Source organism: Oryctolagus cuniculus, chromosome 13, assembly GCF_964237555.1.
Source record: "Oryctolagus cuniculus chromosome 13, mOryCun1.1, whole genome shotgun sequence".
NCBI classification, from domain to species: domain Eukaryota; kingdom Metazoa; phylum Chordata; class Mammalia; order Lagomorpha; family Leporidae; genus Oryctolagus; species Oryctolagus cuniculus.
In genome coordinates, this window is record NC_091444.1 from 108,570,718 (window position 1) to 108,588,565 (window position 17,848).

General features: G+C 55.6%; 1 protein-coding gene across 1 annotated transcript in view; it reads left to right on the plus strand.

Moving 5' to 3' along the window:
* NRP1 (neuropilin 1) overlaps window positions 1–17,848 on the plus strand; it is a 222,228-nt gene that overhangs the window by 73,048 nt on the left and 131,332 nt on the right. Inside the window, exon 2 of the mRNA XM_051833423.2 lies at window positions 13,032–13,113. Coding sequence (XP_051689383.2) covers window positions 13,095–13,113 — 19 coding nt within the window. The 5' untranslated portion in view covers window positions 13,032–13,094. The remainder of the gene's footprint in view (window positions 1–13,031; window positions 13,114–17,848) is intronic.

The window sequence follows — 17,848 nt, forward strand, 5'->3', positions numbered from 1 at the left end:
CCCAATTTCTCGTTTCCCAATGAGATCACGAAGGGAAAGGGAGGCCAGGATGTGCGTGACAAGAAGCTGCAGCTCCGAGGGCTGGTGACTTCTGCCCGTGGCCTGGGAAGGGCTGAGCCTTGTGGGCAGTAAGCAGGGCTGTCCCTGAAGGTGGGACCAGGAAATGGACCGTCCATTCAGCCTAGGCCACAGGCTCCTCCAGTCCCCGTGGGGCGGCCACCTGCTCTGTGGGGATCCAGGAGGCTGCTCACAGCTGGGCGTGTGCAGGCGCCCATGGTGAAGACGTGAAAGATGTGGCAGAGTTCACCGGAATTGCCAATTAAGCGAGGTTTAATTATTGAGAAGAACGTGTGTACATATTAGCTGGGCTCCTGGGTACAAGAAACAAAACTAATTAGAGCTCCTTTTCATCCCAAAAAGGTGGAAGGAGGAAATGTACTGTGAGTACCGAGCCACCAGAGAGGATGTGAGTCAGGAATCCTGGCTTTGGCGAGCGCCCGGCATGGGAGCGTCCACTGGCTGTGGCTCTGCAGCCTCTGCCCGACCCCTCTGCCCTCCAGATGTGTGCCCCAGAGCCCCCAAGCCTGCGGTTTGCAGTGCCGACATTTGCAGGTTGGGGTGGACAGGTCCTGAGGCACAACTCCAGTTCCCTGGAACACAAGGCTGGGTGCATCCAGTGTGCACCCCTGGCCCACCTGGCTGTGCAGGATAGGCCCGGTCCAGTAGACAGGTCCCAGGGAGAGGGCGACATGGCTCGGAGGCCTCGGCTGTCTGCACTTACGGGATCGCTACGGTGGGTTGGTGGGCGACCCAGCCAGAGCAACGCCAGGGCACATGCATGTGGTCTCAGAGGCCCCAGCTGCCTTCCCTCTTACCTCGCGTTCTGGAACTCCTGCTACAATGAGGCTCTGTTGCCACAAACAAGGGTGCCCCAGCCTTCCCTTCCGTTCCATGAGGCACAAACGGAATTGGGGGCGGGGGCATAGTAAGTCCCGAAGAGCTGCTTCTATTTCTGCAGTTTTATATGATTATAGCATGCTAGAAATGTCACTATAATTATAGCAACAAATTTCTTTCAACAATCCTCACGGGGGCCGCTATTTATAGCCCCTCGGAAAGGCAGGAGCAGGAGGAAGCCACCCTGGCAGAGCCCGGTAGCGGTTCCGCACGGTCCCTGGGCGGGCGCCAGGCCACAGGACACACAGCTTTGGGGGCCATATTTGCAGGAGGGTGGTGGGGTGTTCCCTCGGCATTGTTGGCACGTGATGCCCGATGTGTCAGAAAAAAGTCACACTCTAGGACAGGAAGCCGGCTGCCATCTCAGAGGGACCCGCGGGTTCCGGAGGTCAGGTGCGGGAAGCCCTGGGGACCTCACGTGTGCTGCGTGGCCAGGAACGCACCCGGCTGCCCGCGCCAGGCCGCCCCGCTCCACCGCACCCGAGCAGGGGGAGCCTGTGCGGGGCCGTGTGTGTTCCCGGCTTTTCCCGCGCTATTTTTATCCTTCTTCGTCTTGCGACTTGTATTCGGTGTTGCTTAAGCAAGCTGCGATTCCCAGGCGGGAATAAGACTCGCGGGAGCTTCCGCGTCCTCCGGCCAGGGAACCTGTGCAGGAACCCGGACCCTGCCCCCCGGGGTGGGGGTCCCCTGCAGCGCCCACTGCGCCCCAGGCTTCCGCTTGTGCGAGCTCCAGCTGCTGCGGCTCTGCAGGCCGGGAAAGTGGCGGCCTCTCGGCCTCCAGCTCTCTAAGGGTGACCCCGCCGTCGGTTGGCTGTCACAGTGTCCAGAGCACGCACGTGGAGGGCAGCGTCACGAAGGGCGTGCAAGAGGGGCCGGCGGACACACGGCACGAGCTCTGAGCTTCGGCTGGGGTCGGTGCGGGGCGCCGTGAGTCGGTGGGTGGCATGGCGTGTCATTGCGTGACGTCGCAGGTCACGTGGCGGGGAAAGGCTGGCGTTTTCCTCAGAGGCGGCAAGATGCACTCTGGCGTGTCCCGGATCGGCTCCGTCCCACCCGCGAGTGGAATGCGAGCTGACAGTGCGGAGGGCGCCCGCGGGCAGGGCCGCCTGGCTGTGTCGCCCACGTGCTGGCAGGGAAAGCCCGCAGCCACGGCTGCCGGGGTGGCCTGCAGCACGGAAGGCCTTTCCGGGGGTGCCGTGCCCACGAGGGACGCTGTGCCCACGCGGCGATCCTGCAGCCCGGCTCCGCGGCGGCTGAAGCAGTGGGCACCTTCTCCGTATGCGTCCAGGAGGGCCTCCTTCGGCGCCGAGTAATGAGACCTCCGTGGCCCAGGTCGACGGTGCAGCGGGCGCTGGTCTCGGCTCGGAGTCCTGTGTGGAGCCGTGAGGATGTGGATCTGCCTTCTGCAAACCCCAATCCCTTGGGGGCTTAGCCACAGTTTTCGCTCTCTTCAGCGTCTGCCTTGTAAACCCTTCCGGGCCGGGGCCGGGGCCGCTCTCTGTCGTCGGCAGTGGCCCCCTCCCCTGGCCCCTCGCCCACACTGGGGCAGACGCCGGCGCTGACCTGAGCGCACCCCGCGCCCCGCACACCCTGTTGTTGGCTTGTTGGTATCAGCCGCGGCCGGCTCTGCAAACAGACCACGCTCTGAAGCACGTGCCCCTGGAATGCTGCTTCAGACAGGAGGACGCCGTTAGGAGCCGCAGCGGGCACGCAAAGTCCTTCCCCATAAAGGGTGGGGCTGCCAAGAGCCTCGAACCCGTGAGCCTCCAGGTGGGCCTGAACTGGACAGGAGTCCCCCCTCCCCCTTCCTCTGCTGGCCTCGGCTGAGGGCCACTCCGTCTGCGTATTCATCCACAGGACGTAGTGGTGTCCACGCACCAGGACGCATCCGCTGGGCGTCTGCCCCCGGCCACACGCATGGCCTCTCGGACCAGATTCTGGAGGGAACAATAGCTGGGGCGCTCGCTGCCCTAACCAGGACCACAGCCTGTGTCACTGCTGGGCCACTGACCGGTGTCCTGCAGGTCAGGGATGATTGCCCACTGCTTAGACAATCTGGGAGAGACCGTGGGTGGAGACGGCCATTGGGAGGGCCCCGGGAACTCAGGCAACAAAGCGACCTTTCTCCACCCACCCAGCCGGACTGCCTCCTCCTCCTGCTCTGAAAGATGGGCAGGGGCATCCTTTTGTTCCACATCTCACTCATCTCGCTCAGCTCCCCCAGCAGAAGCACTGAGGCCCTGCGCTGTGCTGGGACCACTTCCTCTCCCACCCATCCCTGCCCACGAATCACTGAACTGTAATTATTCATTTGCAAGACTGCGTTCCCCACTGGACTGAGAGGCTCGTGAGGCTGGGTGTTGAACTTTGTCTGTTTCAGAATTCCCAGTATCAAACACCAATGTTCTGTTGACTGAATGGTGTTTAATATGCTAATTGATTAATTAATATTTATGAACGAGATCCCCCAAGCCTGCCCCTTGCTTTAGGGAACTAACTGTATGTAATTGAAAGGGCAGAAGTTAGAGTTAGAAGCAGTTACTTGGAGGTATCCATAGAAATATGGGTGAGTCTTGGAAAAAATTATATAGTCTTTCATGAAAAACAGTGAGGGAGAGAAGAAGATGCATAATTAATACCATTTCCATAAATTAAAAGTACGTGCAGCAGAGTAACAATACTCATTTTCCAAGAACACACACCAGAAATCAGAGACACATCAAACACTGAAGCTGTCGATGGTGGAAGAGAGGGTCAGGGGAATAGGGTGCAGGGAGCTTTCATACAGGCTAAAAATAAATGAGAAGGAGGCCGTGCACAGATCAAAGATGATGATGTGTGTGGAGTGCAGGAGAATGATTAACTCAACCATCTGCTTTTGACTTAAAAATAAAGAGCAGAAAGGGATGAGCTGGAGCAGCGTGAAGCCTTAAGTTCATATCCCAGCTCTCATGGCAGTGAACTGATGCTGGGAGGTTACTGCAATGTCCTGGTGCCTCTGTTTCCCTGTTGTAAAAGGGGGATATCACTACCCTCGCAAAGGCTTGTCTTAAGGGTAAATTACCAACATACACAGAACACACGGCAGCAAAGCTGCCCTGGAGATGTTCACACACAGGGATTCCTACACAGGATCCTGCCCGCCTCCCCCAGCGGATTCTCCCAGTTCAAATATTCCCCCTGAAAACTCTGTCTTTGAGAGACACTGCACCCGAGCTCAGAACCCCCTGCTGCTTGCTGCTGCCTATTGAGTAGAACGGTGGTGCGATCTGGGGGCTGTTAGAAATGGTGTCCCAGATCGTCCTATCTGATACTGCTGGGGCAGGAATGGCAGAGAGCTGGGGTGAGGGGCGGAGTGGAGCTGGAGCACGTGTCCCTGTCACAGCCCCGGGGAGGGCTGCTGCAGCAGGGCAGGCTTGGTGCAGTGAGGCCTGCTCTGCCTCCTCAGTGACCCGGAGGCTCCTGGGGCACTGACTCTCACCGTCCACCCCGCAGCAGCCCTGAGGGTCCCCAGATCTGCGGCTTGTGGACGGTGCTCCGCGTCTGGAATTCAGGAATGCCTTCCCGTCCTGTCCCGTTTCAGGCACCCACTGAAATCTCAACTTGGGATTGCCCTCCCTAGGCCAGCCTAGGGACCTCTCCTCTCAGGAAGGCTACTGTCTGTGTCTTGTGCTCGCTCTTCCCAGAAGGTAGGGGAGCCACTCCGTCTGGACCGTGTCTGCACCGAGTGTAGGGTTTTGCCTGAGTGTCTTTGATTGTACCTGCATAATGACTTGCACGAGGCCCGCAGTCCGAAAGTGTGTGTCTGTGAGGAAGCCAGCCCCCCTCCCTGATGCTGACGTCCTGTTCAGGGGACTGAGGACTTAGCCCCCACCAGTCGTTTGGGACAGCGGGCAGAGGAGCAGTTTCCGTATCTGTGAGTCAGCGTTGTGCTTCTGAGTATGTAGTTTTTCTCTGTGTGTCCTTCCGCATGCATGGGAGTTCACATAAGGGTATGCCACTTCGGGATAGATGCCCACCTCGCTGGGCCTCTGGTTTTTTATGTTTTTTGTTTTTTGTTTTTTTTTTTTTTTTTGATAGGCAGAGTTAGATAGTGAGAGAGACAGAGAGAAAGATCTTCCTTTTTCCATTGGTTCACCCCTCAAATGGCCGCTATGGCTGGTGCGCTGCGCCAATCCGAAGCCAGGAGCCAGGTGCTTCCTCCTGGTCTCCCACGCAGGTGCAGGGCCCAAGCACTTGGGCCATCCTCCACTGCACTCCCAGGCCACAGCAGAGAGCTGGCCTGGAAGAGGGGCAACCGGGACAGAATCCAGCACCCCAACTGAGACTAGATCCCTGGGTGCTGGTGCCACAGGCGGAGGATTAACCTAGTGAGCCGCAGTGCCAGCCTGGGCCTCTGTTTTTGCCATCTGTGCAATCAAAGTGTTTGATGGGAACCTTGATGAGCTGAAATCTAACAGGGACGCCCAATCAGTCAGTAATGTTGAAGAAACGCAGATACTGTGATTGGAGTCACAGGAGCGGGGCCCCGTCCTGCTGTCCAGCCCCGGTCCTCTTGGGCTGAGCCTGAAAACCCCACAGTGAACACCCCCGGAGGCTCTCTGATGCTGCCGGTTACCACTCTGGCCTCTTCTGTGCTGTCTCCCGCCGTGCTGCTTGTGGTTGGATGGTCTCACCAGCTCCCCGGAGGCTGAAAGATGGGTCCCAGCTATAACCAGTACAATCCTGGCAGAGAGGCACGATGGCTTAATGTGTTCAGCTGGAGGGGTTTTCCTCTTTTTAAAGACAATGTAGCTTGTGAAGGTAGCCCAGTGAGCCCAGCCTGTGCAAGCCCTGTTCCTGGCTCTGTACAGGCTCCCACTCTGGGGATGACTCAGCACCTTTCTGTGTGTGGCTTCTTGGTGTTCCCCTCATGTAGATCTCAAGCTGACATCTCTGGCCGGGCAGAAAAGCCAGCACACAGCACCCACTTCCATCCCTCAGCTTCCCGGGATTGAACTCCTGAGCTGGTTTTGGATTCTGCCTGCTCAGGTCCGTCCGTCAGTGTCCAAAGCTGGCATCCACAGCACAGCTCGGGTGAGCACTGGAAGCTCTAACGACGCCCCTGGGCATCGTCAGCATTTCCCTCCCCGGAAGCTGGGCGTCCACTCAGTCTGTGCTGTGACACAGGTGCACCCCGAGGACCTGGTTGGTTCTGAGAAACTTTGACCTGGGGGTGCGAGGGAGCAGTCCTGGCACTCCACTGAGCTCCTGCCTCAGCCTCTCCTCTGTCTTCTCTGTAAACAAGTGCCTGTGCCTAGTGGATGGGCCTTTGGCTTCCCTAGAGACACAGCTGGCCAGGCCTGTGGGCACGGCCTTCACCACGTGCGCTTTCCAGGGCACCCAGCCATGTACTGACCTCACGTCCTCGCAGTGCTGGGGCCAGAACTCAAAGCCAGGACAGAACCTGACTTCCACCCAGGGCTCCACCCCAGGAAATCTAGGTATTTATTTGAAATCTAGAGTCACAGAGAGGGAAGGAGAAATAGAGGGATCTTCTATCCACTGGTTCACTCCCCAAATGGCCGCAACAGCCAGGGATGGGCCAGGCTGAAGCCGGGAGCTGGGAGCTTTCTCTGTGTCTCCCACATGGGTGGCAGGGGCCCAAGCACTTGAGCCATCCTCCATGCTTTCCCAGGCCATCAGCAGAGAACTGGGTCGGTAGTGGGGTAGCCAGGCCTCGAATAGCGCCACCCATATGAGATGCTGATATAGTAGGTGGCAGCTTTTCCAGCTATGCCACAACGCCCCCCCCCCCCCGAATTTATTCTTGAACTAATGTAAAACACAATTACACTTCACCAGATTAAAGCTTGCATTTGGGGGCCAGTATGGTGTAGCGGGTTAAGCTGCCACCTGTGATGCCAACATTGCATGTAGGTGCTGATTTGAGTCCCAGCTGCTCCACTTCCTCTACAGCTCCCTGCTGATGTGCCTAGGGCGAACTGTAGATGATGGCTCCAGTGCTTGGAACCCTGTGTCCACAGGGAGACCAGAATGGAGTTCCTGCCTGCTGGCTTTGGGCTGGCCTAACTCTGGCCATTGCGACCGTCTAGGAAATGAGCCAACAGATGGAAGATCTCTCTCTGACTCTCCCTCTCTGTAATGCTGCCATTCAAATACATAAATAAATCTTTTTTTAAATGGCATTTTGACCTAGTAGGGGACACAGGAAATGAAGTTCTAAAATTTCCACAAATGTTCAACGCTAGTTTGTTGTTAGAAAAGCAAAAAAACAAAAGAACTTGCTTTTTCAATTCATTCAAATGAGGGTAGGCACAGAAAATAAAACCTCAGATGTAGACAGAAGGTGTGCAGAGCATAGGTTGGTTTGCATGAGGGACTTGCTGCATCACAAGAGTTTAATTTAGTACAGCTCAGTTCTGACAATGAACGTGGCTTGGAGGATCTGGGCCGACCCCTAGGAAACGTGTGTGGGGCCTGCTGAGCCAGGCCCTGTGGGAGACGGAGCTCGCAGACCTTCAGAACGTCCAGGGAGATGTGTGTGATGAAAACAGCCACACACGATCTCAGAAGGCTTTGCACCAAAATAAAATATCTTCTAATTCCACTTCCACAGACTTTCTGAAAGCCCCTCACTGTACAGTGTACTCTCTGACATTAGCAGCTGCGTGGCCCAGCAAGCTGGGTGCAGTGGTTTGAAGAAAGAAGGAGAAAACAAAGTACCACTGCTGCCCTGGAAATCCATGGGTATCAACATAGTCTGCTTATTTCCCTGCCCCTCTTCTGCTGTGTCTACTTGATTATTCCAGCAAATCCCGTGTTTCAGCAAAAGAGCTTAAAGCACTAGAACTGTTTCTTAATTGCTTTGTGCGATTGTGTTACTCATTGTATTCGAAAGACCAGAAACACAGACTCAGACCTCGCGTCCACTGTTTGACCGCCTGTGGCCGCAGCAGCCCGGCTTATCTGGAATCACTGCCTGTACTTGCCAAAGACTCTCTTCCTCTTGGTTTATTTTCCTTGTCACATGTTTAAAATGTCTTTTATTTGAAAGGCGGAGAGGGAGATACTGAGGCAGAGACATCTTCCATCGACTGGGTCACTCCCCAAATGCACACAACAGCTAGAACCAACGCCGGGCAGAAGCTGGGAGCCAGGAGCTCCCTCTGGGTCTCCCGTATTCGTGGTGGGAGCCCAAGTACTTGAGCCTTCGCCTGCTGCCCCCAGGGTGTGCATTAGCAGGGAGCTGGGATCAGGAACCAGAGCTGGAAATCAGACCCAGACACAGCTGTGTGGGATGTCAGCATCCGAAGCAGTGTCTTATCCACTGTACCATGTGCCACCTCCCTCGTTTTTCTCAGTGCCTCATAACAGTGCACTCACTCCCGTGGTCTGCAGTGAGCCACGCTTCCTCACATCCCTGCCTCCGTGTGGGTCCCTCCCACCACGGCTCTGAGCATTGCCACACAATTTCCTGTGGCCCAGAGCCATGGACTGGCAAGATGGCCATGAAAAACACATCAGCCCTTGTTTTCTGTGCTGTTGCCGGCATGGCCAGGACCACTCAGGGACAAAGATGACATGGACAGAGAGGCCCAGCCTCCCACTCAGAGGAAGCAGCAGGAGCACCTGGCCTGTCCACAGCACTGTTTGTAGTCACTTGGTCTGGGGGCTGGTCCTGTGCACCAAGAGATGGCTAAGATGGCTCCCTGCAGTTACTGTGCTGTTGGAAAGCAAACCCAGCGGAGGCAGGGGCTGGGTTTGCCTTGTGGCCGTGAGCGCACTGCCTGCAACAGTGCCTTGGGCTCAGACTCGAGGTGTGGAGGCGAACACCTGCGTGAGCGCCCACGGTCTCACATTCCCCAGGCACATGCCCTCCTGCAGCAGCGCCCCGCGTCTAAATGCCTTGTTACACACAGAAGACTCATGGCACCGTCTCGGGGTTATTCCCACGCTTCAGCCTCGTCCCTTGGAAGCCGGGACCCAGATACCCGGAGTGCCGCCCTCTGCTACCCTCTGAGGGTTCGTAGATTCTGCTCGGCGCTCAGCTGGCACAAGTGCCTGGGGGGAGGCTCATTAGGCTTGTAGGTGACAGTGTGAACCGCGCAGGGGAGCAGGGAGCATGGGGCAACTTGTGATGTCTGTCGACATTTCCTCTCTCTCACCCAAGAGGTGCCCAGGCCAAATCCACCTGGCATCCATCCTGCCCTCCTGGCAAAGTCGAGTCCCTGGGAGCTTGAGGCCAGGAGCTGAGTGCCTGGCTCACCATGCTGTTGGTTTCTGATGTGCCGATTGTCCATCCTCTGCACTGTGGACAGAGAACAATACGCTTTTTAAGCAACGGTTATTTTCTGTGGGGTATAATTATAGTCATAAACCTGCCATTCCTCCCTCCACACCAGCAGCCTGGGGCCCTGATGCATGAGAAGGCCTTGTATGTGTGAGAGCCCAATAAATTCTCCTGCTGACAGAGGAATGCAGATTGACGGGCCAGATCGCACATCCGGTTCCCTGCACAGTGGGCTGGCCCTGCCCCTGCCTGGTTAGACCAGCAGTCGGGGTCCCAGACAGGAAAATGAGGCACCAGAGTGAAGTAGAACTTTAGACTGAGCCTAGGGGGCACTGCATCTGAGCGCACAGTGGTCAGAAGACACCACTGGCCCAGGGGACAGCCTGTCCTAGACGTGCACCTGCCTGAGTGTGCGCTGGGAGTGTCACTGGAGCAGGGTCATGTGGCAGCCTGGCCTGCAGACTTTGGCCACCACGTGAGGAAGCTGTATGCTGGGAGCGCTAAGGCCCTTCCATGCTCAGAAGGTCCAGGACCTAAGTCGGCCGTGCTGACTGACGTGCCTCCTGGTCCCAGCCACATCAGGAGCGGAACAGTGCAGCTGATGGGGCGGGGGAGCTCCTCCTCCTGGAGCGTCTTCCTGGGTGCTCGGCTGCTTGCTTCTGAAGTGGTTCCCTTTTTTTTTTTTTTTTTTAAATTTTTTGACAGGCAGAGTGGACAGTGAGAGAGACAGAGAGAAAGGTCTTCCTTTACCATTGGTTCACCCCCCAACGGCCGCTGTGGCCGGCACACCACGCCAATCCGAAGCCAGGAGCCAGGTGCTTCCTCCTGGTCTCTCATGCGGGTGCAGGGCCCAAGCACTTGGGCCATCCTCCACTACCTTCCCGGGCCACAGCAGAGAGCTGGCCTGGAAGAGGGGCAACCGGGACAGAATCCGGTGCCCTGACCGGGACTAGTGTGCCAGCGCCGCAGGCAGAGGATTAGCCTAGTGAGCCACGGTGCCGGCCTCTTCTGAAATGGTTCTGCAGGCGTATCTTGAACGCATGTGCCTGCCCTGTGCTGTGCAGTAAAGGAGCTTCTGTTCCAGGGTGAGGAGTTAGGATCCAGGTAGTGCCTGATGGGCATTCCCACAGCTACCAGCACCGGGTTCAGAGCAGGATTGTGGCAGCAGCAGTGACCGCGAGGGAAGAAGGTGGCAGGGAGGCCAGCGTCAGAGAGATGAGTCTCACATCAGCCACTGCTGGCCGCTGGTGCCTCGCATGGACCGGGCATGCCGGTGGTTAGCACGGGCAGTGTTGCTCTGGGTGGCTGTGCCCCAACACTGGCTCTGCCATCTGCAGCCTCACCAGTGCTCCCACGGGGCCTCGCCACCTGCAGTTGATAGAGGCACAAAGAGCAGGGGGCTGGACCTGGAAGGGACAAAGCCACTGCCTTTGTCTTCCCATTGGGGCGGCCAGGCTGGCATGAGGGAGCTGTGGGGACTGGGGAGACAGGGAATGGATCTTGGTGAGCTAGGGGAAGCTGGCAGAGGGGACCTGGGAGGTGGAATGAGGAGCCCGTCTCTGGAGAGTGATTGCAGTTGGAAGGAGACAGGGGGATGGGAGGAGGCTCTACGACCGCCCAGAAGTTTCTGGCTTTGAGAACAGACGGGAAAACTCGCAAACAGGATCCCGTCTCTTGGGAGGGCCGCACGGTGTGAGCTGTCGGGGTTTCAGCTGATGCACACCTGTCACCAGGACACTCTGCTTAGAGATGCCCCCTACAAAGTTGACACAGAGTCTGCCTGAAGACACGCACTGCAGCACTCCCTGGCCACAAGAAGATGAGCTGTGATAAGAGCCGGGAGACTGTACAGCCGTAAACACAGCCAGGTCGATCTGCCTCTCTCCCTGGTCCCCACCGCCCACAGGCCAAACTGAGAGTGCAGCCAGGAGCAGGGTGATCATGCAGCCGTGTGGGATAAAAATATGGGTATGCATATTCATCACAGAGACGCTCTGAGGAAACACGCCGAACCATTAGTGACTATTCTGAGAGGTACATATTATTTAAATCCTCAACAGAATGTCTGTTTTCATGGAAGGAATCAGAAAAAGTGTATAATGTGGATTTTTCCAAATTGATTAATTTTTTAGAACAGATAAAACCATGTGTGTTGCAGCCGGGGAAAGAGGCAGGCTTGAGTTCCAAGCACACACATGTGTGGCCATGTGTGTTGCTGCTTGTGGACAGGTGCAGATGTGTGTTGCTGTTTCTGCACAGGTGGGACATGTGTGTTGCTGTTGTGCACACGTGTGCACGTGTGTTGCTGTCTGTGTACATGTGTGGGCATGCATGTTGGTTTCTTTGTGGCTCCTCTGAAGCACTGTAATATTCCTGTTCTAGAAAAGAACACAGAGGCCAGGAGAGGCTTGTGTTTTCCCCAAGACGACCTAAAGTCTAAAGGTCCCTGGGCAGCCCCAGCAGGCTGGCCTGGGTGGTGGGGCCAGGGCAGGACCAAGCTGAATGAAGAGGGCTGTGCCTGTTTTCCAGGGAACACTGGGGTCACTGACCCAGCCACTTGTCTGTTTCCACTCTGCACAATTCTTCCGATTTCCATTTCGCCTTCCTACGCCATTCCTCGCCTTTGATTCTTCCATTTTTACTTTTCTTCTCAGTCCCCACAAAAGAAATCAGACAAGGAGGCAGGTGGTGGAGAGGTTACGCTCCTCAGAGTGTTTAGGATTTTGTATCACAGCCCTGAGGAGACAGGGCAAGGCGGGGGCTCAGTTCTCTGCTCCTGCAGGGACAAAGCCATGCCCGGAAGCTCCACTCCCAAGCTCCTGGTCACAGAGCATCTGGGAAATAAATGGCAGTTTTTGGTTCTTTTAAACTCGGTGCTTGCGATTGGCTTCAGTTTTTCTTTGCCTTTTCAACCTGGAGTATCCTTTTCAGATGTGTTCGCTGAAACAGATAACAGGAGACCATGTTTGATTTAAATTTCTTTTGTCTCATTTTTAATGATTCACAAGTAAAATTGTTTTAAAGAACACAGAAGTTATTTTACATACAAGATATTTCAGACATCACACACACTTGTGTAAACTTACGGAAGCCTAATTCCGTGTAAGAATACATCCATGGGGTACCTGTAATCAGCTCAGCTTTGCAGTGACTGCATAGACGGGGGGGGGGGGTGTTAGAGAGAGGGAGAAAGAGGAGAGAGGCAGGGGAGAGAGGGAAAGTCAGAGAGGAGGGAGAGAAAGGAAGAGAGAGAGATTTGGGTTGGCAAGTGTCTCTAACAGCCAGTACTGGTACCACTTCAGCCCTCCTAGTTAACTTGGACAGATAATTTCTGTTCTTTTATTTTTTATTTATTTGACAGGTAGCATTAGACAGTGAGAGAGAGACAGAGAGAAAGGTCTTCCTTCCGTTGGTTCACTCCCCAAATGGCCATCACGGCCAGTGCTGCACCGATCCGAAGCCAGGAGCCAGGTGCTTCCTCCTGGTCTCCCATGCGGGTGCAGGGCCCAAGCACCTGGGCATCCTCTACTGCACTCCCGGGCCACAGCAGAGAGCTGGACTGGAAGTGGAGCAACCGGGACTAGAACCTGGTGGCCACATGGGATGCTGGTGCCACAGGCGGAGGATTAACCAAGTGAGCCACGGCGCCAGTCCCGATAAATTCTGTTCTTAAGGGGATGGTTTTGCATTTGGTGGAGAAATGGGTGTGTAGAGATCATCATGGAAACGTGGATGCAACACTCGGTTTCCGTGGCTGAAACTTTGTTCTACTGTCTTCTAGTAAACGGCATCCATCGGCGTCCCCAGCCAGGCGACCGGAGCTCAGGAGAGCAGCTGCCCCTGCATGGTCCCCGTGGACTCAGGTCAGAAGCAAGTAGGTGTGGCTTCTAATTTGTAGCAGGGTCCGTGTGATGCACTTGTTAAAGCCACTGCTGTGGTGAGCGTTGTGTCTGTGGCTTCCAGGAGACTCGTCACTTCCGTGCCCTCGAGAAAATGCAGTAAATTAGACCAGACCAAGCATTCATCAGTTGCCAAGATTCATTCTTGTAAAAATCATTTTGGAGTTGTAGATGTTCATAAAAAGACTAATTGCAAAGTGGTTTAAATTATGATTATTACGATTTAATTGTTCAACACACTTTTCTCTTAGGATTATTTTTCCGAGTCATTTATTTCGCTTTAGCAAATGACCTTTTGAGAAATTCTATGATCAGCACACTTTGTGAAGCCAGTGTGAGAAGTGCACAGACACAGCTATGCAGGGCACTGGGGCTTGTTCTCTCTTCTCTCTCTCTCCATTGCATCTATCTTATTCTCTTGAATTTCCTTCATTCATTTTTATTTTATTTGAAAGGCAGAGTTACAGAGACACACACATAAAGGAAGAAAGAAAGAGAGGGCGAGTGAGATCTTGCGTCCACAGGCTCACTCCCCATATGCCGCAACAGCCAAAGGCTGGGCCACACCAAAGCCAGGAGGCAGGAACTCAGCCCGGGTCTCCAATATGGGGTGCGGGTGTCTCCAGCAGTGTCTAACTGCTGTGCCGCAATGGCTGCCTCTGGTCTGTGGCATGAGGCTGGGACTCAGGCACTAATTATCCTTAAGGGACATGTGGCTGTGGGGCTGGTGGTGTGGCTGCCACTGTGACACCAGCCTCCCATATCAGAGCGCTGGTTCCAGTCCTGATTTCACTCGACCCAGCTCCCTGCAGATGTTCCTGGGAAGGCAGCAGAAGATGGCCCAAGTGCCTGGACCCCTGCCACCCACATGGGAAATCCAGATGGAGATCCTGGATCCTGGCTTTGGCCTGGTCCAGACCTGGCTTTTGCAGCCATTTAAGAAGTGAACCAATGGATGGAAGCCATTTGTCTCTGTCCCTCTCTCTCTGTCTCTTTCAAATAAAATGAACATAAGTAAGTAAATGTTAAAGTACTTCAAGTTGCACGCTTTCCCCTTTATCTCCTCTTCCAAACTGAGCCCCAAGTGCTTGGTGCCCCAACCTGAAGCTCTCGGACACCGCCCCCCCCACACACACCTCCCCTCCAGCTGAGTCTCCCCAGGCTTGCCCAGCTTTCACGACTCATGAATCCTTTGCAAATAATCCTAGAACTAATTCCCCTTAAAAATTTTCTTGGCATGAAATGAGGTCAGTTTAAGTTAAAAAACCATGTGTTCTTTTTTTTAGTATATTATGAAAGAGCATATTGCAAAGTTTAATGTAATCTTCTGTGGTATCCATTCTATGTACAAAATCTTTAGCCTTTCCTCATTTACTGTGTGATACATACTGCTTGGTTTACCTTAATTATGGAACAAAAAAGGATGGCTCGATAGTAAATTTTGAACCGATACTGGATGTGGTTGGGGGACTGGAGTATGTTGGAGTTCAATTGCATGAGACCTCCTCAGGATGTGGCTGTTTTGGCGGCTGGCATTGGGAGCCCCTGCGCTGTACAGCTTGGCGCTGCTTGGGTCACTCTTGTCACAGGGTGACGTGAAAGAGGTTTGTCTGGAAACCAGGGCAGAGGGGCTGTTCCCTCACGTTCCTCTCACTGGGCTGGATAAGGATTTTGATATCTGGCTCATGGCCCTGGTTTGCAGAAATCTTCTGACGTTCCAGCATCAGCGTTCCTTACCTTGTCGTGTGTCGTGTGTTCCGGCCCCAATGTGTGGAGCTGGCCTGGTGGTTAAGGCAGCCACATCCCACGTCAGAGCACTGGGCTCAAGCCAGCTCTGCTTCCAGCTCCAGCTCCTTGCTCATGCACGCCCTGGGAGCAGGGGGACGGCTCAGGTGCTTGGGTCCCTTGCGCTGAGAGACCCAGATGGAGTTCCTGGCTCTGGCTTTGGCCTGGCTGTTGCAGGCATTTGGAGAGTGAACCAGTAGGTAGATGGTCATGTTCTTGCTACCCATTGCCCCCCGCCCAGGCCAAATAGTTAAATTTTAACAAGACACAAAGTAGAAGGCAGTGGTGTTGCTTGGTCTCCGTGTGGCTTGTTTCCTCCACACTCGGTCCCACTCTCCCTGTGGGACTCTGGGTTGCTCTGCCACTGGCACCACATGCACCCAGGAACACCCTCTGCCCCACTAGCCTTCCAGGGCTCCACACCAGTGCTCTCCAGACTGGAGCCAGGGCCAAATCACCCCGACCGCTGTGAGGTTTGAATGCACCCTGAGCACTAATCCCCTCTGCAGCTGGTGAGAGACGGCCAGGAGGGGCTTGAAGAGGAGTGAGTTAGACTATTTGATGACTTCATTAATTCATGGGATTAATGGATCACAGGGTTATCTCAAGATTACACCTGCCACAAAACACAGCACAGCCATGGCTCTGGCTCCTGTGTGGCCCAGCCCCTCGGGATGTGGCCCCTTCACTGGCACCAGACCCGTGAACCTGACATACTGTCCTGGACAACCTCCCCAGGCCATGGTGCAGCAGAAAGCCCGCTGAGATGCCTGTGGGAACTGCGTCTCCCCAGCCTCCTTGTGTGTGCTCTAAAGAGCATTTAGCGAGGTCACTTCTATATGACACGTGCGTTCTGCATGTCCCACAAACTCTGTGTGGCCCAGGATTAAGGGGTGGGTGTGACTCCAGCCTCTGATAGCAGTGACAGCTTTGGTGATTTATGGAGCTTGCGGCACCTGCCAGGCACTGTGACAAGGACTTTATGTTTCATTCACACCCCAAAGCCAATCTGTGTGGCAGGCACCATGATGACCTTAATTTGCATTGAGAAATTCTAAACACTCCTCTCACAGCTCAATGAGAAAAGGAGCCAGGATATGCAGCCTGGAATCCTGACCCCAGAGCCACAGCGGGCGAGCCACGTGCCCCGCGAGCTGGACAGCAGAGACAGAAGCAGCACAGTTGGTCCTGGTGTGCACTGTGGGCTCCGGGATGCTGTGGGAGGGCTGGGGTGGCTGGAAAGGCGCTGTTGTTGGCTGAGACTCAAAGGAGGAGCGGGAGAGGGAAGTGCCCTGCTGGGAAGGGGCAGGGACTGCCTGGGGGCCTCAGAGAAAACCCTGGTAGTGAGAGGTGCCACTCAGAGGGAAAGCTGGGCCCAGGTCCTTCCAGGAGTCTGCAGTCCACGCTCGGGGCATCGAGAGGCCACGGGAGCAGGGCAGTGAGGGTCTGGGGGGTCGGAGCGCACAGATGGATGGGAAGAAGCATCCTGTGGGGATGTGGGGTTGTGGGGATGTGGGGATGGGCTCAAAGGCTGCTGCCACAGTCCGTGCCAGGGAGAAGGGGCTGGCAGCGGGGTGTTGTCAGCGAAAACAGGCATGCAGGGATGCGCCCAGGGCTTAGGAGGAAGCCACAAAGCCTATGGGCTGAATGTCAGCGCGGAGGGGGGCGTGCCCCACCCAGGGGTGTGGCGGGCAGCGAGTGAAGCCTGGGTTCTGCACCTTGAGAAGAGGCAGCTCTGCGGAGATGCGGGAGGGAGCCACAGGCAGAGCTCAGAGCGAGTCCCACAGCCCAGGGCAGCAGAGAGCCTGGGGCCGTGAGATGAGGAGGAAGGAGACGTGGCTGGCAAAGTGGCAGCGGGGGAGCTGCAGATGCCTTACCGCCTGGCTGTCAGAGTTGCAGGGGGCCCAGCAAAGAACTCAGAGCTCTTGAAACTGAACCGGGAGCCACCGGGAATTTCAGACCTGCAGGTTTTTCAGCACTGTTGTACCTGTGAGGTGGGGGACTGGAGGTAGAAGAGCAGGAGTGGACGTTAGAAGATGCACGCAGGGTGGTGAGCTTGGGGCACGTTACATTAGGGAAGTGGACCTGCTGCTGGTCTCCACCTGGCAGGTAGAGAAGGAGGGAGGCATGGAGACAGTGGACCTGCTGCCGGTCTCACCTGACAGGTGCAGAGGGAGGCATGGAGACAGTGGGCCTGCTGCCGGTCTCACCTGGCAGGTGCAGAGGGAGGGAGGCATGGAGACAGTGGGCCTGCTGCTGATCTCTCCTTACAGGTAGAGAGAGAGGGAGATGTGGAGACAGTGGGCCTGCTGCTGGTCTCACCTGGCAGGTGCAGAGGGAGGGAGGCATGGAGACAGTGGACCTAGTTTCTCAGACAGGGGTGGTGTCTGTACCCATGTGATGAGAATCCCACATGGGATTCAGGGATGCACCTTGCGCTCAGACTTGTTAACCTTCCTGCAGCTGCACCAGGGCTTCCACACTCGGTGGGGCAAATAAAGACTGTGGAGGTGCTCGCAAGTCAGCCCGGGTCCTGTTGCCCTGGGCCCTCCAGACATGTGCCCTGGGGGCTGCAGAGAGAGACCATGGATGTAATTGTCTGAGGTCTTCTTTTAAAAAAGATTTTATTTATTTACTTGAGAGGTAGAGTTATAGTGAGAGGGAGAGACAGAGAGAAAGGTCTTCCTTCCGTTGGTTCACTCCTCAGATGGCCACAACGGCTGGAGCTATGCTGATCTGAAGCCAGGAGCCAGGAGCTTCTTCCCTGTCTCCCACGTGGGTGCAGGGGCCCAAGGACTTGGGCCATCTCCTACTGCTTTCCCAGGCCACAGCCGAGAGCTGGATGGGAAGTGGAGCAGTCTGGTCTGCCGGCACTGCAGGCGGCGGCTTTACCCGCTACGCCACAGCGCCGGCC